At 39.1% G+C, this 22,300-nt stretch overlaps 2 protein-coding genes across 2 annotated transcripts; both read right to left on the bottom strand.

The window, feature by feature from the left end:
* Positions 1-3,485: 3,485 nt before the first annotated feature.
* Positions 3,486-15,275, bottom strand: tm7sf2 (transmembrane 7 superfamily member 2). The gene is made up of 11 exons (XM_067607589.1): positions 15,196-15,275; positions 13,495-13,577; positions 12,062-12,258; positions 10,828-10,882; positions 10,147-10,341; positions 9,058-9,161; positions 6,816-6,935; positions 6,471-6,639; positions 6,303-6,383; positions 5,897-6,019; positions 3,486-4,605 (listed from the first exon to the last, which is right to left on the bottom strand). Exons 2-11 carry the CDS (start codon positions 13,565-13,567, stop codon positions 4,445-4,447), a joined length of 1,278 nt encoding a protein of 425 aa, XP_067463690.1. The 5' UTR covers positions 13,568-13,577; positions 15,196-15,275; the 3' UTR covers positions 3,486-4,444.
* Positions 15,276-15,579: 304 nt separating this feature from the next.
* vps51 (VPS51 subunit of GARP complex) lies at positions 15,580-22,060 on the bottom strand. The gene is made up of 11 exons (XM_067607586.1): positions 21,625-22,060; positions 20,836-20,965; positions 20,598-20,744; positions 20,281-20,500; positions 18,950-19,865; positions 18,427-18,642; positions 18,248-18,331; positions 18,005-18,139; positions 17,777-17,898; positions 16,818-16,905; positions 15,580-16,730 (listed from the first exon to the last, which is right to left on the bottom strand). The coding sequence occupies exons 1-11, from the start codon at positions 21,790-21,792 to the stop codon at positions 16,470-16,472; spliced, it is 2,487 nt and encodes an 828-aa protein (XP_067463687.1). The 5' UTR covers positions 21,793-22,060; the 3' UTR covers positions 15,580-16,469.
* Positions 22,061-22,300: the final 240 nt, after the last annotated feature.

Genomic DNA, 22,300 nt, shown 5'->3' with positions numbered 1-22,300 from the left:
TGTTAAAAGAGCTTCTCCTAGAGAGGCAGCACGGCAAGGATGATAGCTTTTCATTAACGTCTGTACCTTCAGAATACTAATATATCAAATTATAGTGCGCTGGATGCCTATTAGATTGCATAACAAAACTAAGTTGAAAGAGCTCATCTCCACAGCAAGAGATCACTGATGGAAATATCACTGCGGCTGTATTACATTTAAAATTCTGTACCAAGTGTATGCCAGGAACATTTTTTCTCCCTGATTTCAACAGGAAAAAAAAAGAAGAAAGACAGTAGAGGATGCTGAGTGTGTCTCTAAACTGGCTCAGGGACCGGTTTGTAGGGTCTGTAAGGTTTGCCAGGTTATTCCTTGTTTAAATAATGTTTCAGACAGATATCAGAGCAACAACGAGGCCTCAAGCTGGCGTTTTCCCTCTGTTTGAAAAGGACATATTATTCCCCGCTGTCACCATGGAAACAAAATTGTATTAGAGATTCCTGTTGACTCACTCTGAGGCTCTCACTCAAAACACAGAAAAATCCATTTCAAGTTGAATCCACAGTTTACATGCCTGGCAGTGCTGCTTTTTTTTTTTTTTGCACAATACATTATTTTTTTATTAATATTAAAGCCAGCACAAATATAACAGTTTCATGTATGCAGTCATGACAATCACAACCCTGGTGCCTCTATGCATGACACCTGCTTATCCCAGGATATGGACACACACACACACACACACCACACACACAAATGCTCGCTCAGTCGCAACACATACATCTGTTTCTCATTCTGTCTCATCCCACGGTTCACGCTGTTTCACACTCATCATCCCGGGCTCTTCCTTTTTCAGCACCCTCCACCGTGATAATTGTCTCAACTTCTTTCCCCTCTCTCCTACGTCTGTGCTCTCAGAGAGATGTTACCATGGAAACTGGCTACAACTGATGGGCTTGAAACGTCAAGATTGGCATACACAATTGGCGAGCGCACGCACACGCATAGGTGCATGCACACACATTCATGCACACGCACACACACATACACAAGGACACACATTTTGCTAATTCATTATTATGCAAAGCACTCTAGGATGTTGCATAATTATTCTGGCTGTACAGACATGCATAGAGAAACCATAAGAGCATATATTAAAGCCATGAACTTGATACATTTAATCAAAGTTTCAAGTTGAGTTTTATTGGCAGAATAGAGACTAGAGTGACAGAGAAGGAAAAGCACAACAAAAAGTCAAAATTGATTTAAATTCAAAAAAGGAAAAAGGAGAAAAGGGAAAAAGAAAATAGTTGTTGTTTGACCTGTTTGTTCTGCACATTCACATTCCTGCCAAACACTGGGTGAATTTGGTTTGATTATTCTATAAATAGACTTCCCACGTCACAAAAATGAATAAATAAATAAATAAAAATGAACCACATTATTCACAAATCAACTCTTAAATCAATTTTGTTCGCTTTATAGACAGACCATTTTGTCATTCCCAGATTATGATGTTGTACTGTGCCTTGAAAAAGAATGAAAAAGGAGAATGAAAAAGGAGCAGGAAAGGGAGTTTTTTTCTTAACAGTAGCTGTTTGTGTCTAGGAATGTGTCAAACTTGTTCACACTTATGCTTTTATTTGGACTGCGGCTCATCTGTCCAGACAGAGACTTGAGCGTGACTAACTCTGACTGTCAGCTGCTGTCTCATTTCTAAAAATATCCATCGCTTTCATCTCTAATTAAATACTAAGTTCATTTTCAAATAACGGCCTTTTTAATAAAAATAATGACATTTCATTTATCAGTCATGTGCAAGTCTCAGTTTCCTATACAGTTGGTTTTGCTCAAATGAAAACCAAATCAGTGTTGTTATTCGTCTTGCTGCTGTTTTCCATGACTGCTGTGGTTGATATACGGTCAAATTCCTGAGGTACATTTAAGTTTCATTTATAGAAGGAGTATCATGCAGCTGTAATGGTCTTTTCAGTCAGAGAGGTCAACCCACAATGGATTTCAAAATGAATTTTTTAAGATCAAATCAAAGTATATTTTTTATGAATGAGACCCCGAGGCTTTTATATCTGGGGTTTCTGCTCTGCTCCTTTTGCTCAGAGTAATGATCATGATGGTGTCTAATTTTACTCCTGATGATAGGCTGCTGTAATATACACATCATAATGCTGGTGAGGCCACTGAACCATCTGTATAACTTTCTATGAATATGCATAGCAACAGAAACTTTTTTTCTGATTTCTGTAGCATCACAACCTGATTGTCAAACTGAGACACATTCAGCTGATTCTGAAAAGATTTTGTCACTTTATAGACAATAAAGATCAGTGTGAGTCTGAGCTGTATAGTCAGAAATTTTGAGTTTTTGGTTATTTTTGTCTAAACTTTTCATGATCTCCCCTGTAGATAGATGAGAAGCAGCAGTTCAGCACTGTGTGTTTTGAAATATTGGAGTCATCTGTTATTACTATCAGCATGCAGTGTCATGTCTTTGATACATATCTGCACATAGACATGTACACACATATATATCTACAGTATACTTATAAAACTTAAGAAGCTTATGTATTATGTATAAATCCAGTCACCATGCAGAAACTCATGGCTTCACATCCAAGCATGTTTCTAATTAGCACTTAGCGTATGAAAAACAACACAAAATAGCTTGAGTGCTGCGTAGGCGAAGCCAGAGGCCAACTGTACTGTAAATGGGCTTAAAAGGTGAAAAATGAAGGAGTGCATCAGCAGAGAGCTCTGTCATTTCTATCTGAGAGAAATATTATTTGCAGCATATATGCAGGGGGATTTATAATGGAAAATGGAAAATTTGACCATTTTTAGACAAAATTGCAATGCCTGTTAATAGAATAGGGGTCTAAATATGAAGTCGCTGGTCATAATAACAGACCATCAGGGAAGATTAACTGCAGACTACAGCAGCTATTCAAAAAAACTTCCCCCAAAGTGGTCAGTGAATCAGCCTGCTCTGATGCAAAGCGTCAAGAAGGATCTGCTGCTTTAATGCTGATTGAGGCCATTTGCTTCTGCCTGCATTTACTGGTACAAATAGAGTCCCATGTACTTTTTGTTCCTTCAGAGTAATTTAGAGCAGAGTGTATTCAAAGCTGAAGCCTGATAGACGTGCAAAAAGCCCAGAGGCTTGGGGAACGTCTGCTATTAAGGCCTGTACACTAGCAAGAAAATCCATTTAAACAGGATGATGATAACAGGTTGGAAAAGGTTATTAAAAACTGACACAGATATTAGCTGCCATCTTCACAGGCTTGTGAAGGCTCGTGCTATCTTATAGTTGGTCTTTCAGTTGTCTCAAATGTTCATACAAAAAAAATGCATTTTCTGTACATATATAATGCAAGGTAATGATATCAGAGATCACCCATATTAACAATATTGTTTTTCTATTCCTCACAATGTTCAGAGTGGTTCAAATCACTGTCTAATAAAAGTGATTAAGATACATGATCGAGTGTTGTTTGCTGTTTTGTATTTTATTTCAACTGTATTCCACAGGTAATATACACTTGACAATAAAGACATTGTAAAAAAACATGATAAAAATTATGTGACCCAGTCTTTTGATTAAAGGCACTGATGTTTACATGGGATTGCATTGTGTTTGTTGAGAACTTTATAAAATTATGTGTTTTTCAGACAAAATATTTCATTAATCTTGTTTTTTTCCAAGAACTTCTCTCATTTTTACGAGAGGAAACATTTTTTCTGGTATACAGTTTTAGCAGTGTACTGCTGCCACCATGACAAAGACAATTTGGCTCAGTTTCTTGTTATAATAAGGGACTTTTCTCATTGTAACACGTCCATTTTCATGTTACTAGGAGATCCTTTTCACATTAAAATAAGATAGTTTGATGCTATAATGACATACTTTTCTCGTTATTACAACTAGATACTAAATTATTGTGTTTTAACAAGATTCTTTTCATACCCCTTTATCTTGTTATATCACAAAACTTTCTCATTATTTCACAAGAATGAACATTAAAACAAACTTTTCTCATTATAACATGATATGTTAGTAAGTTGTTATAACAAAATTTGTACAACATGTTGGTAAAGTAAGAAAAAGATCCACTCTGTGCCTAACCATCAGCAAAATGCTTTACCTTAGCCTTTTATGTTGGGATGTTTTAGAAGAGACATGTAATGCAGACTGACTTAGATTCCTGTGAGGTTTCAAATTCAAAATGCAATAAATTTGCCTAAATTTGAGTAGTGATTCATCAAACATCGTTTTGTAACCGAACAGCAGCCTTACGAATCAAGCTGGTTAAAACTGTGAGCTCCCTGCAGATTCCCAGCAGCAGCACCGTCCATGTAACTCAAAATGGATTCATGGATTTCAAGTTATTGCTACGTTTGTGTAAACTCGAGGAGACACGAGGGTTCCATCTATTTTTTCTCCTTTTCAGTATATATAAGGAAAGATCCTATAGGGGACACGTCGACAGTAGGTGTCCCACGCTAGTCGGTATTTGGCCCTACACTGTCTCTCATCACGGGCCTCTCGGTGAATCAGCAAGACGGTGAAATATATGACATAGAAATAAGGCAGAAGATGAGAGAATCCTACAGGAAAGAGAAGCATAAACAGACTGTAAGGATAAGGGAACAAGGATACATTATTAGATACAAAACAACATTCATAGATTACATGAATTTTAAACTAGATCAAAACAGAGACAAACTAACACCTTTTCCATTTTTACTTCAGACAGACATCAATGTTGCTGATGTAAATTACATTTCAAACAAGCTGTAATCAAGTGTACATCCTCCATTTTGTTCTCTATCTGTATAGGGGGCGGATTCAGCAAATTATTATACAAAAGCCCTGAAGTGAATACCAGTTGATGAAGCTCATCATGCTCAGTGTTGAGTCATCTCGATGGTTATTTTTCGAGACTTTACTTTGTCGTGTTTTTGAGAAAAAAAAACTCTTTCTCTTTCAGGCAGTTGTTTCATGGGTCAGGGTCTACATGTGACCGCTGTTCCTCATAGCTTTTATCTGTCTGGAACAAGTTATGCCAGGCAGCAACTACTGTACTTCTCAATTACAAAAGCAGCTACATAAGTGAGTCACATAAAGTCTGAATACTAATGAGCAGTATGTGTCAGTGGCAACAAAGGTCTGACAGTCTCCATTTTAGACAGTGAGTTTTCAAGGGAACATAAGGCAGCTTACAGACTAACAAAGAGACCAGATTGTCGCTGCCTTTGCATCAGTCGCAAACATATAATTATCAGGACAGGAAGGAAATCTGATAAAAATCACAATGTCTGGTGCTTGGTCTCAAACTTTTTTTGGTACCAACTATAACAGAGTGTCAAAAACTGCCAATTATTGAAAGCCTCTTGGTGCTGTTTGGCCCAGCACCAAACAGCAGCTAAGAAAGCTAGCGAGTGACAACTAGTGCACATTGAGGAGCCTTTATCCACTTATTTACAAAATACTACCAATTTAAAACCTTTAAATTTACTATTTAGATTAATCAACACATCTGACGGTCTGAACATGCTTCATTGGTATTTACTGCGGGTCTACAGTACTGTATAATAAATTGTTTCTGTTATTTTGTCCACCCACTATACAGATGGGGAGTAGTGACAGTAGAATCCACATAAATGAGAATATTCACTTCTTGCTTTGTGCTGACGTCAAGTTGGACTGCAGGCACACGTCAGAATTAATGATAATACTGTATGTTTCAGGTAAAAATGGGCATATAATTAAAAACACCAACATATCTATTATAATAGATTCTCTGACTTCATCCACATTCACTAATGAAGACTAACTGTGACTGTGTTACATTAGTGTGGTCTGCATGCAAGACGTGTGTGTTTTAAGCTGTCTCACCACATGGCAGGGACCATGCCAGGGCCATGAGGAGGTCACCGAGGTAATTAGGATGACGAACAAGACCCCACCAGCCGGACACAAGCAAACGCTTCCCTGTTGCTGTGGCGATGGTCTCCAGTCCTGCAAGGGGTCACGAAGAACGTAGAGTAAAATTTGCATATCACTACAGAGATCAGCTAATTATCATTCAACTCCCTGTCTCCCTCTACAGGGACAGGAGTCTGCGCGACATGATATTATTCTACAATCCATTCTGAGACAGAGAGAAAATTCATTTTCCTGGTCTTAACAGTTACTGTCAGTGTCGCTGAGATACATTATTAGAAATATGATGTGTAAGAATTGAGTGTATTTGTCTTGATTTAGAAGAAAAATTGAAAAGATTGAGGAAAAAATGACTGACTTGCAACACTTTGATGTGTCGGGTCTCGTCTGAACTGGTTCTTCTGTGAGTTGGATTTTCTGAAAATGTAATATCCAATACCTGATGGCAAAGAGAAGAAAATTAACATCTTTATGCATCAAACAAAACATAAAACAGTCTAATGAAAAAGAGCTGACACGTGATTACCGTTCAGTGCTATTATAGCTGCGGCTCCGAGTAAACTTAGGGCCTGTGGGTGCACGACCAGAAAAGCTGCCTGCAGGCCATATGTGAAGGGAACCCAGGCCAGGTCTCCAAAGACCAGCATGAAGCCAAAACCATCATGCACAATGTCCATAGTCGTCAAAACAGCCTCCTGTTATCGCAGAACGATTAATGAGAAGAAGTTAAAATGAAATAATAAAAATACACTAATAACATGTGTCTGTACAATAATAAACTTTATTTGTTGAGCACTTTCAAAACAAATGTAAAAAATACTTCTAATTAATTATATTCTTATCTTTATATCTGACTCTGTTGAGCCCTCACCTCATTCCACAGAGCGTCTGCCACGTACAGCAGCTGGAAACTGTTGACCAGTATCATGGCGAGGGAAGGGGAACCTCGAAGCTCCACCTCTTTCATCAGCATACCGAGGTTTATGACCACCTGAGAGAGAAACGGATGAAGAAAATACTGATTAACATCACTGGTAAGGCAGCGTTTTTCCACTGCACTGCGCAAACTCATCCTATGGTTGATTTGTGCAGAACCGCAGGTGTGAACTGTTTAAACCCACAATCCTCACCAAACATCACTGTCAGGTGAAACAGCAAACACCCGAAAAATTGAACTGTCACAGCTGCACTGTGCTGGGATTTTGTCAGCTTTTTTTCTTGCAAAGTGATGTGTGCAAGATCAAAACCCAAGATTGATTAACAGTAACAAGTGAAATCAGCAGAGACAAAAACAGACTCCGCAGTGATTACATAAGTTCCACAAACAATCACCTTTCATTTTACATTAAATTTAACATTTTCTATTAAAACAAAACTGTATTACCTTTCCCAGGCCAAAGTTATTTTATAGAGATCACTTTCTAATGTATCCATAACTTGCAGCGGCACATCTGTTCTATGATTCTTGTCACTGACTCATTTAGTAACGTTCACAGATGATGAGAGAAAATGCCAGCGTCAATAAGAGGTCGATGTTTCATTGTTTGCTCACTGATAGTAAGAAACACAGTAGCAATAAATCTGTTGTGTGTTATTGTACCTGCCAGGTGATACACTAGTGGATGGTTTCAATCACTGTAAAATAAATACTGAAAAGCACCTCTGTGGCCTGAGGCCGACAGAGAATAACGTGACACAGTATGTATCATGAAATGACATCTCAGTGTTACTTGTTGGGCAGTTTACAGCATCACAAATATGATGAGTTAAGTTGGTTTGTTCAATGTATTAATCAAAAACAAATCATGTTTTCTCTGCTGAAATATTGTTTTTTTATTACATTTTAAAGACAACTTTTTTTGTCAATTTTGATTTTTTTATATAGTCTGCAGGGTGACATGATGCTGTTGATAAAGTCTTATAAAACACATGGATTTACATCTGAATAGATGATAACTGTAAATGCATGAAAGCTAATTATTTCATGTTAATAATCAGGCTCGTTACTCTAAGTGGACTCTTGAATACAATGAACTTGATTTATATCCAACAAACTCCATTTGGAGTTTTTAATCACAATTTTCAAGCAATGCATTAAATAATCCAGAAGACTTAGTCATTCAAATGTTAGATATTTAGGACATTATTACCAATTGTAAGATGTTGTCAAATAAATACTTTCAACATTCAACAGGAAAAAATCTCCCACACACTGTCTGTAGCCAGTTAGTGGGAGCTTTTTCTGTCCTCTCCTACGCACCTTTGCTTTAAAACATTCAGATGTGCAAAGGTTTTACTGTTTATACTGTAAATGCAGAGAAAAGAATACATATACTTGTAATAAAGGACTCATTACATCAATGTTTTCCGATATGACTCATCAACCTTTTCACTGGTTTATGTTGTTTACTTGTGAAGTGCACATACAGAGAACCTTGTTGTAATTTTAGGGATTCTCATTTGTAATCTCACTGGAAATGTTATATTATTGATTTGGTTTGATGACTCAGACACAGATGATGATGTGCAGCCCTGTTCTCCAGCAAATCCCTCACTGTGTCAGGTCATCAGGGAGAGAAGTTTCTGATTCTGACTGTGTCAAACTGAGTTAAACAACATCACCACCTGCTGGCCTTGTCTGGTTCTCATCCAGAAATCACTGTTTATCAATGCATTCAGTACGTATGTACTTATCTTAAAAGATGCACTCCAAATGCTATTTAGATGTATCAGCTTTGTGTTTAAATAAACACTTTAAACATAGTGGCTTCAGATATAATTGCAAATATGGAAAATGGAAATTACATCTTGATTTAATTAAGTCACATCTTTGGTCTTTTGAGGATATGCATTTAAATTAAATTTTATTATTTCGCTGCATTATTTCTTCTTTGTATGACAAAATGTCAGCTAGGACTCAATACATTTTCTCAAAAGAATATTTGTTACTGAGTTGGAGGACATTTAATGAAACTTGTTTGTACTTAAAATTGAATATAAAACTGCTCTTGGCAGTTGATAAATGACAACTTGTCAGTTTTTGATTTCAAAATAGGGTACAGTGTGTAAACCATTTAACAGAAACAATCATCAGAGCCTGCAGGTCAACTCACCCAGCCAATCAGACCCGGTCTGAGCTCACAGAAATATTTAAGGTCAAAGTTTCCGATCCGAGGGTTCAGCTCCCGTCCGATGAAGAAGTCATACAGAGGATTTCCTGAACAAACAAAAACAAACCCACAGGAAGATTTGACATGTATAATTCTGTCCTTTCAGTGTCTGCAGGAACATATAGTAAATAAAAGGTTTATTAATATCAGATCTTTACAGGTGGTCTAACTTTGTCATGACATTTACTTTATCAACAATTAGTTATAATTAACTAGCAATGAGGTAATTAGCAATTAGCTGAAACCTATTTGTAGCCTAATGCTGTTTACGGGGAGTAGTTTAATTAAATCCAGTCTGATAAAATCACATTGGTACAATAGACCCTTTTCACAGCAGACATTTTGTCATGTCATAAGAGGAAAAGCACAGCTGTAATTAACTGGTGAATGTTCTCTCAGTGGCCTGTCTTACTGGGATACTTAAATGGAACAGAGCCATTGCTAACAGTATTACCTCCAACTGTCTTTTTCCTGCTATGACAAGTGAAAATGTCTGCTGTGAAAAAGGTCTATATCGATTTGAGTTACTGGGTGCTACTGGGGTTAAGTGTTTTCTGGGTGCTCACATCCCCCTTCTTGTCTCTTCTTGTTGTTAACAGAATTGATTTTATGGTAACTGAATTGCCAGGAAAAGGTTTTTTTGTTTGATTTTATAACATGGCACTGGAAACAACATGTTGCTGTCAGCTTGCTCATTTTTCCTGTTCGTGATCATCAGCCAGCAGAAGCTGAATCATAATGCTGGATGCTCTCAGGTCTCTGCCTCCAGAAGCAGCAGAGCACAGCAGAGCTGGTGTAGCGAGGTCAGCTTACTTGAAAGAGTGTGTTCGCTCTATGCCTGATGCCTACAGGCTTCTGTACAGCTTGGCTGTTAGATCATTAGAAAATGTAGCTTCTCACCTCAGTTTTGCCAGTTACTCACAGGAATACCACAATCCTCCACCAAACAACAAAACCAACCTTCAAACACACAGTACATCACTAGTGGCTGTTGGATGGTTTCTTTCCTTATTGATGAAACTCCACTCTCACCTGTGTTGCCCCCCAAAGCGAGAGCATGAGATGGAGCCCAAAAGGAGCGGATGTAGAGGTAGACGGAGAATAGGAATGAGACTCCTATTGCACACACTGCCAGAGGCACCAGCAGCTCAAACAGATACCCCAGAGGAGCCCCGAGCCCCAGTAACAACATCAGCAACACACTGCTGATGCACAGGCCATGAAAACCTGAGGGAGAGAAACAAACAAAACTCAATGTTGTAGCCAGAGGGAGAGAGATAAGCAGACTGGCTAGTATTACAAAAAGGTAAAAGTTGGAAGAGAAGGAAGTGCTTTTGATTGTGTAACATAAGTAAACTTTAGCTTAAGGTCAGACCAGGCTGAGAGTGTAGAGGTTAAACTAAAACATACACAGAGAAACATGACTTTAAAATGTCACAGCAGGTGATTTTTTCTACAGTGACGACTTACAAATGTGAACATTTGCACTTAAAACACAAAAAACTTAAAACTAAAGCATACTGCGGCTGTGAATTTATAGTTCAACAGTATTATAGAAAATACTGTTCCAGAGCACAAATATCCTCCATTGCTCCCAGTATAAACACATGCAGATTAAATAATGAAAATAAATCGTCTTAAAAATCTTAAAAAGTTTTGTAACTCTAGTGTTTTTATTACTGATCAATGTCATAAAAGCAAATCCAACAATACCATTAATGGGATACTTGAGGCGCTTTCCATCCCTCAGCACTAATCCTTCAGACACCTGCAGGTAAATACATTATGAATCTGAACAGAGTACATGCATCATGTCCTGTGTATATATTAACAATTGCAAGAGAGTCAAAAGCCTGTAACTCAGCTAGAAGATGGACATTTGGGTTGAAATCATTAAATCAAAATTGTGCAATTCATGCACAGCTTTGTGTTTACATGCATACAGTATACCTTCATGCTATAGCTGGGTGATATGGCTGAAATGAATATCACTATATTAATAAGATCTTATTCCCCATTATAAATATGTATCATGATATAGCAAATATATAAGCAAAATCACATATAAAATGATCAAACTGATGCTCAATTTAATGAACCATTGGGCATTACATTATCCATTACGTGTAAAAACAAAAACTTTAAAGCAATACTATGTAACTTTTGAGAGAAGAAATAAAACATTCCTTGTCTTACAGGTGAAAAGTTGAATTCATAAGCAATTAGACGCACCTTTGCTCAATTCCTTAAACTCAGGATTTTAACCACTACAGTCTTACTTGGTCTGGTATGAACTAGTCTCGCAATGCCAGACAGTTGGAGATCTCCGCCTACTGATCGTCTGGGTATTTCTAAATGCACGGTAGTTGCTCGAACGACGGCGAGAACGGCCAGTAACAAACCTACACCCCTTACATTTTGTCAAGGACACGCCTTACCAGAAATGATACTCTCCCCCCATTCTCCTCCCTCGTTACCTGCATGCCACCACCGCAATATGAAGCACTGCCCTTAAGAGTTTAGATTGATTCTGCAATGCTGTTTTTTTCTTTTTTAATTCCCTGATTGTTTCCACCCAGTTTTAACAACGAAAGCTGGGAGATAGTCCTCAGTCTCTATGAGCGAAACGTTTACAGATTGACTTGAGAGTCCAGGTATGAGCGGTAGCTTATGGTGGCTAATGTTAGCAAACTTTAAATAGATGCCATCTAACTGACATTAATGATTAGATTGCTGAATTTCTGTTGCTCTTGCTAGACTAAATTTTAGCATGTCATAGATAAACACAATGATGAGTCTTTAAAGCAGCTGACTCAAGAGAATGTGTCAATATCTTATAATCACCACAGATGATGCTATGGTTTGTAGTATCATCAAAGTTTATTTGATTGGTGCCACCACAGTTGTTTTTAATTAACCTTGAACCGGGCTAATGAACGTGTCATACCTTTCCTAATGGCAGCAGATAGAGGCAGGCGTGCAGACCCATCCAGCCCAGCAGGAGCACGGGGGCCAGAGGGTCCCACAGCCGGTCAGTGGAGGGGAGGGGAGGGGGCCACTGGAGCACACTGGCCTCAGGAGATCGACTCACAGAGATCAGGAAAAGTACCGTTAACGGAAGAAAGATGGGAATGCATATTGCACCTGAGAAACAAATACAGACAAAAGTGAGACAATAGACTGAGTGTGTGTTTAGACAACCTGGCTGACCGGGCAGAGCAGTAGCCCGAAGCACTGAAGATATAAAAAGAAGTGAGGCAGCATTGCAGGGAAAACTTCAGGATGGAGCACATTTGACCAGTGAGACTACCAGTATCTGATGTAACAGGTTGACACTGCAAATGTATGTTAACTGTGAATAATTCAAGCAACTCAAATAACTGCATGACAGCAAAACAATTAGATCAGCTGTCAGCAGGGGTGCGACAAAACTCGTGGTTCATTTCAGTGTTGTCAGATCTGCAATTTGTGGAGAGCTTAACTGTCACGTTCAAGGCATGATTTTACTTTAATAACAGCTGGAAAGCCAACTGGATTTGATACTGAGTGCTCTCTCTCTCTCTCACACACACACACACACACACACACACACACACACACACACACACACACACACACACAGACACTTATGCAGAGGCTGTGACGAGTTTGTGCTTTCATTTCATTTCATGTCATGTCTACAATGACAAATCCAACTTGTGAGCTTGTGACGATTCTCAAATAGAGCTGTAACGAACAATCATCTGCTGCTGGAGTTCATGCTGTGAAGCTACTGATCTTCACTGCAGTGAGTTTTTTTTATTATCCTATTATGTTTATTGTAGCAGCTGTTTTATGATCTACCACAGAGCCTGCGAAAGACAAGTACCAGATTTGAGCAATTTCATAAAACAACACATATCTAAAAGTGTCTATATATTACAAACAGTAAATTAGTATTAATGTTTTGATGTTAATGTTTAAAATTTTGTATGTTGGCTGAAAATTTCACTACATTTGTTTCTTTCATAAAATTAGCTTTTATTAAAATATGCAACTATTCCACATGTTTCCCTTGAAGTTCATCTTGGATGTGGATGAAACAGAAAAGCAGCTTTTATCTGTAGCAACACAGGATAATAAAAATCAATTAATTCTGCTTTTAAAAATTGTAAATAAAAACTAGGAACAAGTGTTACATCACAATAGTGCATGAATAGAATGACAGAGAAGATTTAGCTAATTTTGTTCTCAGCTGCATTAATTAGTGTATGTGTATAATGTGATTTGTGGTTTTGTAAAACGGCAAAATGTCTTCAATGAAAAGACAGAGGAAGCGTGATGATGCTGACAGAAGCAGCTAATCGTGGTGTTGGCACCTGACGCTCTGCTGTGACTCACCCAGGGTTCCTCCGAATTCCCTCTCTGTGTCATGTGAGGATCTGTGTTTGAGAGCTTGGCTGTTTGGCTTCATTATTGGTCTCCTGTGAAAACATTAACACAGATACATTTCAGTTAATATAAGACGATTGAGGAACAAATAAAGAGCAATAATCCGATTGCAATGCCAATTAGTAGTTCATGACAGGAGTAATATAGTAACAGAGAGGAAGCCTTCTGGTGATGTTGATTCTTGAGACCTACAGCAAATATTACACACAGCTGTTTCTCTGAAGATGCTACAATAATGTTCAGAATAATCCGCAGTAAAGTTTAAGTCAATCAATCTCTGAATCTATATTAACACCCAGTATTCCTCTTTAAACAGGCCAAAAATGTTGTGAATGTAACATTTGACCTCAGCACAGTGGCATAATGGTACTGTACAGACTGTAAGTACAACTTTGAAGTACTTGTACTTTACTTGACTTGCAATGTTTTCTACTTTATACTACTACTAAAAGGGAAATATTGTATTTTTTACTCCACTACATTTATTTTATAGCAATAGTTACCAGTCACTTCAATTTCACATACAAAACATGTGATCAGTTTATATAATGTGATGCTTTATTATTGATTAAAGGCCCTGCATATTCATACAGGTGTTTTCAATTACTGTGCCTGATTAGACTAGAGTTGTACAAAGTTATACCTGGATTTGCATGACGTCGCCAAACTCAATGTAATGATAAGAAATGATAAAGTTTCATGTTGCACCACAACAAAACTAAGAGGATGGCAATCAAACCAAGTGTGTAAACTGCCAACAAATGTAGGGCTGGACCTGCCGAACCTTTTATCAATAATAATAATAATCCACTAATGTCATACAATATATCAATATTATATCGATATCGTAATATGAGACAAGATATTGTCTTAGATTTTGGATACTGTAATATTGTGATATGGCATAAGTGTTGTCTTTGCCTGGTTTTAAAGGCTGCATAACAATTAAGTTATGTAATTTTCTGAACTTACCGGCCTGTTCCAGTTGCCTTTACCCACTTAGTGTAAATATTTTGTGAAAGCACCAATAGTTATCCCTACAATATTGTTGCAATATCGATATCAAGATATTTGGTGAAAAATATCATGACATTTGATTTTGTCCATATTGCCCAGCAATAACTTGTACTTCAGTACACTTTTGAACAGATGTTTACTTGTAACAGTATTCTAAATTATGACTTTTCTGCTTTTACTCAAGTAAATGACCTGAGCACTTCTTCCACCACTGGTCAATAGAGACTTTTACTCTCTCACAGCCTTCTGTCTGTACATAACATTACGTGCGAAGGTAACTTTCATATTAGGAGAGTTATAATGAAGATGCTTTCAAGTGCTTGAGGAACCTACAGCTACTCTACAGTAAATACATTTGATTAGAAATGGACGAACCGAATAATGTTGAAATTATATTTAATTAGGAAATTAGGCAGTTATTTTGTTTACTATTGTTGTATTATTGCGTTTACTGTCATATGTCACCTAGACACTGCAGTCCATGCAGTAACAAAGGCCGTTTGATATTACAGACACTTCACCTGGTGATGCTAAAAACTATCTGAACGCGAGACAAACTCAGATCTTTGCAGTAAATACAGTGAATGTTAAAAGTAAAAATCAGTTTGCATTATGTGAAGTATAATGTCTTACCTCTGTGAAGCATGGAGGTAATGACGAGACTGTGGGCTAGCGCCTCCATCCAGCAGCCTGCAGCTAGAAACGCCCCCCGAACCACGTTTTCCAGCACCTCATCCAATGAAATCCCTCCGCGGTCATCAGAAGAGGGTGGAGAGAAGAGGCTTTAGCCAATCAGATGTGCTCATCAGGTGGCGACAGTCAGCTGTGACCTACAATGGGCAATGTCTGCCAGATGTTGTGAAATACACCTGAATGGCCTTGTTGCATTTAGTTTATTGAAACTGCAAGTGCATAAACGTGTGAAATTACATCATTAATACTTATTTATTGTTTTTTGGGTTTTTTTGCCAACATGAGACTCTTGGTTTTGTAAAGGAAGGGACACACACTTTTGGATTCTTGCATTCATACACTTTTATTGCAGACATATACATTTAAACCATTCCTAAACATACAGTTTATCTGTGCAAGACAAAGCAGAAGACAGAGAATCAATTAAGATTGAAGGCAACTACATTATATGCAGTAAGTCTGCTGTAGTGTTAGAAATAGATTACAGAATCAGATGACATTCAGATAGCAGATTCAGCAAATGGATTTATTAATACACGAGATTTCCAGGACACTCACCAGTAATTCATATTCTATTATATTTAGTACTCACACTGAACACCTTTCCTTTGAGGGGAACATGAACTAAAAAAGTTAAGTACATGTATCTTAGTAGATAGATGAGTTTCTTCTTGCTTTTGACACCTTCTGTTGCCTTCTTAAGGGTCTGTGAGATTATCCACAATGAGCTCAGAGGATAAATATTTCATGGTTTGTAAATGACAACTATAATATCAAACCCAAGTAGTAGAAGCTCATGTGGAGTTTGTGCAGAAAGTACCTGGAATGTAATGTTGATGTTCACTTTAATTCACTGTCAGTCAATGTCTGACATTCTTCTTGACAACAAAACAGTCGAGTGATTCTGTTGTTTTTAGTGTCAGAACAGTCATTTGTATTTTTACAATAGTAAAAGTGCTATCACTATGCCTCACACTTTAATGATTGGGGTTCAGCTGACTTGTGATGGAAGTATTGAGATCTCCAACAGTGTTTTTACAGTATTATTTTAGACCATGTAGATAGATCGATAAAGAATCAATAAATTTAACAATTAATAGTAAATGAGTAACAGAACAATTCCAGTGTTTGATAAACCATTATATCCTGTAATTCTGTCTTCTTTGTGACACAGTGTTTTGAGCGGACTATCTGCCCTGCTGCACTTTGAACCTTCAACCTCGTTCACAGATTACTTCGATCACACTCTGCTCCATCGGGGCAGGATCCAGGCAGCGGTGGGCAGAGCTCCCCACTATCTCATCCAGCAGGAAGTGTACAAGGTTCTCATCGGAGACGAACCGCCACAGGTACATCTGCAGGTAGTGACAGTCAACCTGGATCTGCTGCAGCCCGTAACGGCCAAAAGTGCGCAGTCGGACACACTCCAGGAACGTCTTTAAGCTGATTTTGATGATTCCTGTCATGACGGACACCTGGGACAGTGGAGTGGCATGAGTGTTAGAGATGTTTTTTACTGAAGACTGCACAGAGTTAACAGCACAATGAAGATCTACACTCACCTTGTTGAACTCCACTGAGCTGAAGATGTCAATCCTCTCAGAAAACAGCTTGTGTATGTTGCTCAGTAGATTAGTATCCATGGGAGCACTGCAGACAGACAAGAGAGATCACTGAAGTACATCTACAATTATAAAATGACCTTATTCTTATGATTAAAGACAGCTCAGTAACAATTACCCCCCCCGCCAGTGAAAGTGAAGGAGGGAATACATATAAGCACTGATTGGACTGTACGTCATTGCTTTACTCTGGCATTCAAGATATATGAATAATGGGATAAAATGGAGTTCCTTTATATCACATTTCTGTACATCATATACTACATTGTTATAAGAACCAAAATATTTTGTTATCATAAATGCTGAGGAACGGCAACTAAAACTGTTCACTAAAACTCTGCATTATCTAATCTGTGATTTCAACAAACAGCCTACATTTGCAGCTACATGGACTATAAAACTGCTGATCAAAATGTGCAACAATCACTAAATCACCTGTATTGCAAAAACAACACACTGTTTTGTTTTAGTATGAAACCGAAGTGGCTACCTTTTCTTTGAAAACTTTCAGCTGTAAGACAATAATGCATTGGAGACCTCATAGCAACAAATGTTTGAGCTTCTACATGTTGGTAAGTTTAAGTTAAATAAATGTGTGCTATGTGTGTGTAACTGGTGGGAGTGTTGAGTGTAGTGATATACTTCTTGTGACATGGTTTAGATTTACATATTTTCCATCTTAAATTATGCATCAGAGAAATGACGGAGACTCACTAAATTGAGTCAAAGTCAGACACATGCAAACATAAAACACCCCGGCGACAACGGGTAATAAACACAGGACTTCATCATTCAATTCTTCACAGTTTCTGATATTTTGCAAATATATTTCAATATTGTCAATAAACTAAACTAAAACTGCTAAAGGACTGCACTGTGTCTGTTAGCAGCTACAGTACCTTGGTGTGTAGCTGGCAGCGTAGCGGGCCTGCTGCCTCGAGCTGCTGTAGACAGAGAAAGTCCTTTTACTGGAGTCACTGCTGTGTGCTTTCCTCACACCTTCTTCATACAAAAGACCCACCTACAGCAGAGCACAGAGGGTTCATCAGAGAGCCTGCAGGCAAGCATAATGACTGGACATGAGGACATAATGCTGATGACAATATTGTGGTTTTATATAGTGTCACCTGCACATCAATGGAGGTGGTGTCCTCTACTACTCTCTTCATCACAGCACGGACATTTCGTGGTTCAATGGTGTTGACCCAGTCTCGTGTTTCTACACTTTTTCTCAGCATCTGGGAGATAATCAAGCCCTGAACCTGCAAAAAACAAACAACAAAATAAACTGATTAGTGAGGAATGGAGTGTTTTACAGCACTGATGGCCCTGTTACTCCTCAGGAGAAGTGGTAACCATGTGAAATCTACCTTGACGTAATGGTTCAGTAGTTTCTGTGCCGCCTCCCTGGCTTCTGCACATAAAGTTGTGACGGGTGTTACAGGGTTGTGGTGCTGAGAAAGAACAAAAAGAAGGAGCAAGTGAATCAGGTTACATTAGGGAATAAAATATGTTAACTTTAAGGAGTTTAGGGGGACAAGCAATTTACCTGCACAAGGAACTGTTCGTCTGTGAGAGTGAGTATGTAGGAGATAGTAGAGGTTTCATAGTCCAAGCAGAGGCGAGACAGCAGCAACAGCAGGGCCGGAGGAGTGGAACCTCCCTTGTCTCCCGCACTCTCGCAAAACTGGCGAGAAGACTGGCACACAAACTTTATGAAGCTCACCACCAGGCTCTCACGTACGCCCTGGCTGCAGAATTCACCCTGCAAGGAGAAGACAGAGAAGACCTGTCACTCTCACTGTGCATACACAAAATAGAAGCTTACAATTACTATTAGGATGTCTCAAATTAAAGGAATATTTCATCCCAATATGAAAACTCTGGATCACCAAACACACCTTATCCTTCTCCCAAATGTTAGAAAAACATAGCATCACATCTCCATCTAATTTCTCCAAACACATTGCAACACTAAGACACTAAGAAAAGACTCAAATGGAGACTTAGCTTACATGGAGCAGAGTAGAAAATTACATTAAATAGGGCAAATATACAGTAGAACTATTCACCTTGAAGTATGGTTTGTTGGAGAATGTAATGTCCTTAGCTGTGAAGAGATGCACTGATGCCAACACTGACTTAATCTGATTGAGAATAGAGGCAGACAGGGAGGAGAGCAGCTCTGGGAGGCTGGTGGGAGCATCTCTGCCGCTGGTCGCCCCCCCTAAAAGGGCTCCGCTTCCAGCCACAGAAGCACCAGCCACAGAGAGCCGAGGTGTGGCCAAGGCCTGCCTCACGTCTGTCAAGCTGTCCATGTAGAAGCTCTGCAGAGCGGAGAGGTACTGCTTGACTCGCTCTGTTGCTGCACGCACCACAATCTCAGTCCCCTGGTTTGGCACAGCAGAGCCTGGCAGAAGTTTGGCCACGGCCTGAAGCCTGCGGTGGAAGCGGTCCAGGGCGCGGACCAAGAGGGAGTTATCACCGACCCCTTTCTCCTCTTGTATCCTCCGCTCCACGAGCGAGAAATACCGAGCAGCCAGATCATCCACGAAGGCATGCAGCTTGCCAGTTGCCATCTGAGGAATGTTTTTGGATGCTAGCTCGCCTGTCTGAGCATGGTTGATAAAAAGCTCTTGGTAAGATGCAATGACTAAACATAAGCTGCTGACAAATTCATTGCAGCCTCTGTCAATGAATTCCAGGATGTCAGTGTTTGAGGTGGGAGACAGTAGAGTGCTTGTTTTAGGAGAATTATCAGTCGGAGTTCCAGCAGCTGCAGTAGATGACGGCCTGTGTGCAGAAGCATCTTTCACGGCTGGAGCAGACGGGTACGGTCTTATCTCTGCTTCCAGGCCCTGGAGGTCTAACTCAAGCCGAGATCGCGCATGGCTCAGGAACTTATCACAGAGCTCTTCCGCTGGCTCATCCAGCTGTAGCAGCAGCTCTACACACTCTGATAAATCTTTGGAGCTTGACCCACCATCCCTACAAGTAGGAGAAAACAGGAAGAAAAATAAAACATAGAGCTCTCTTTCATTTGCAACATTGTCCAACATTCAATGATGACAAAACCAACGCCAATTATTTCTCAGTCAACTTTCTAGCTTAGTGACATGAATATGTACATTATACAATAAAAAAATATATGTTTTTATGTCCAAAATTCAGTGAAAACATCAAATAAACCTTATTATGGCAGAATAGTAAAATCAGGGTAAAATAATGGCAACAGCCTGAAAGAACAAAATGTACTTGTCATTTTGTAATTATTTAAATGAATCTTTATTGCTGTGATTCTGGGTGCACTCCTGTCAGTCACATTTCTTTGTTGCAGTAAATGAGACTCTTGTGTCACTCACAGTGGCGTCTCTAGTCTGAATCTAGGTTGAGGAATTCCCACCTGAACTTCTGTCGAAGCTCCTGCGCCAGCTTGTCCATGATGGCGTGACAGTCATCCTGAATTCCCTTGAAGGAGGGCAGGTGACTGTACTGCTGCAGCACACAGCGGGCACGGCGGTGGGAGCTCACCGCCTGAGCATAGGCCTGCAGCTCCAGACACTTATTCAATCTTGCAGGCAGCTCAAACAGAAACTGCAGCTTCCTTAACAGTGTGTGAACCCCTGGAGTGAAACATGGCCAGACAAAAATGTGAAAATAAGCATCATGATGCGCCCCACAACTGGCTTAACAAAAAAAACTGACAGGTTTAGGTCTCACCTGAGAGTTTTGTAATCTGTGTGTGCTGGTCTTGAAGAGTACCGCTGATACTAGCACTGAACTCAGTGATTGCCGCCATGTTAGCAGACAGGCAATCCATTTCATCCTCCATCTTTTTGAAATCGTTCTTCATCTTTCTTATGGTGTCTGGCAAAAGATGGAAGGATGGCTTAACTATCCAGGTACGCATGATTCAACAAAATCTGAGATTTCAACAGTGAGTCAGATGTTCCCTCACCTGTAGCAGATATGAACTTGTTGTAGTTTTCATACACCAGCGTCTGCATGTCACTGTCCAAAGAACGGATCTGCTTGACCATGCAGGTCTCCTGATCCATCAACTCTGCAAGAGAGCACTCTCTTCTAAGCTGCGTTTGGACACAAAACACAAAATGGTCAGAGACACTTAAAACAGGGGATGTAAAATATACAGTTTAATGACATATTTTATTAAGTATATCTTCCTTATTCATAAACATACAGTTCCCACGAGTGTGGAAACCATGAGCAAGTATATAGTTATTTAACTGTTATATAGCATATGTCCAAAATACAAATAATAGAAACCGCTTTAGCCAAACTAGTGTTAAATGAACCACTTATGATCTACTATCATTATTATTATCTAATTATCCAACACCAGTAAATGTGTGTACATTCAATCACCATCATTCTCAGCAAATACACTTTTCAGAGGGCAGTATGTGTTTAAAATTTTCAGTTACTGTATGTTTACAGGTGATTTGTATAATATGATGAATTACCATTTCACTGAATTCTTTGCCATTTCTTTGACATGTAATATCAGCTGAACGAGCAGTGGTTCAGTTGTGCATTACTTTGTGATGAAAATTGAATTAGGCTATATCTCCAGTTAGTTTTTGGGATTCAGTGTGTCATCACTTTCAACTAACTGGTGGTGACTGTCAGATGACCCAGCAGCTTTAATAACACTGAAAGCAGACACCATTAGATGAAGTGAGTTGTATGACAGTGTAAACATGACATGACAGCAGGGGTCCCTCACCTTGTTGAGGTAGAGCTCCGGTTCAAAATGCGGCCCGTTGATGTCGCAGGGATCCAGGGACTCCGGCTGCTCCGGGGCCTTTCCTTCTTCGTTTAGCCCGTAGTAAAGCTTCAACATGCCGTGCACCCTGCGCCTCCTCTCGGGCCCGCCGTCCGTCTCACTGTCCATATTGAACTGCGGCCAGCTGACAAATGTACGAATAAAATGACGGTAAACAAAAAGATGACGGGTGTCCCAACTCACAACCACCGCCTGAAAACTTCAAAGTTAACCTCTTGCTGCACAGTAACAGCCCAGTGTCCACGAAGCTCAGCTGTCTGCTCTAAATAACAAGTCTTTTTAGAATAATGCATTGGAAAATGTCATATTTTTCCTCAAACACAGGCAGACAGTTTGAGGACGTTAAGTTTCCGGATTTGTAACCTATCCGGTGTTGCGTCGTCAGCGAAGTGTAGTCCAGAGAACCAACAGTGGCTTCTGGATGTTGTAGTTCTGGTCGGAATTACCGGAAGTGCACTACTGCGCATGTCATAGTATTTATTAAACTTAGTCTCTAGTGTGTGCATGATGTGCAACAAAATTAAAATGATAAAATATAATAAAAATACAAATAAAATCTTAATTGTGTTCCAATCGTGGCTGTATTTTATAAAACAAGACCAAGCTCAAATGCTGA

This window comes from Thunnus thynnus, chromosome 13 (assembly GCF_963924715.1).
Source record: "Thunnus thynnus chromosome 13, fThuThy2.1, whole genome shotgun sequence".
NCBI classification, from domain to species: Eukaryota; Metazoa; Chordata; class Actinopteri; order Scombriformes; family Scombridae; genus Thunnus; species Thunnus thynnus.
The sequence above is the reverse complement of the archived record's forward strand: the minus strand, read 5'-3'. Positions and strand labels throughout refer to the sequence as shown.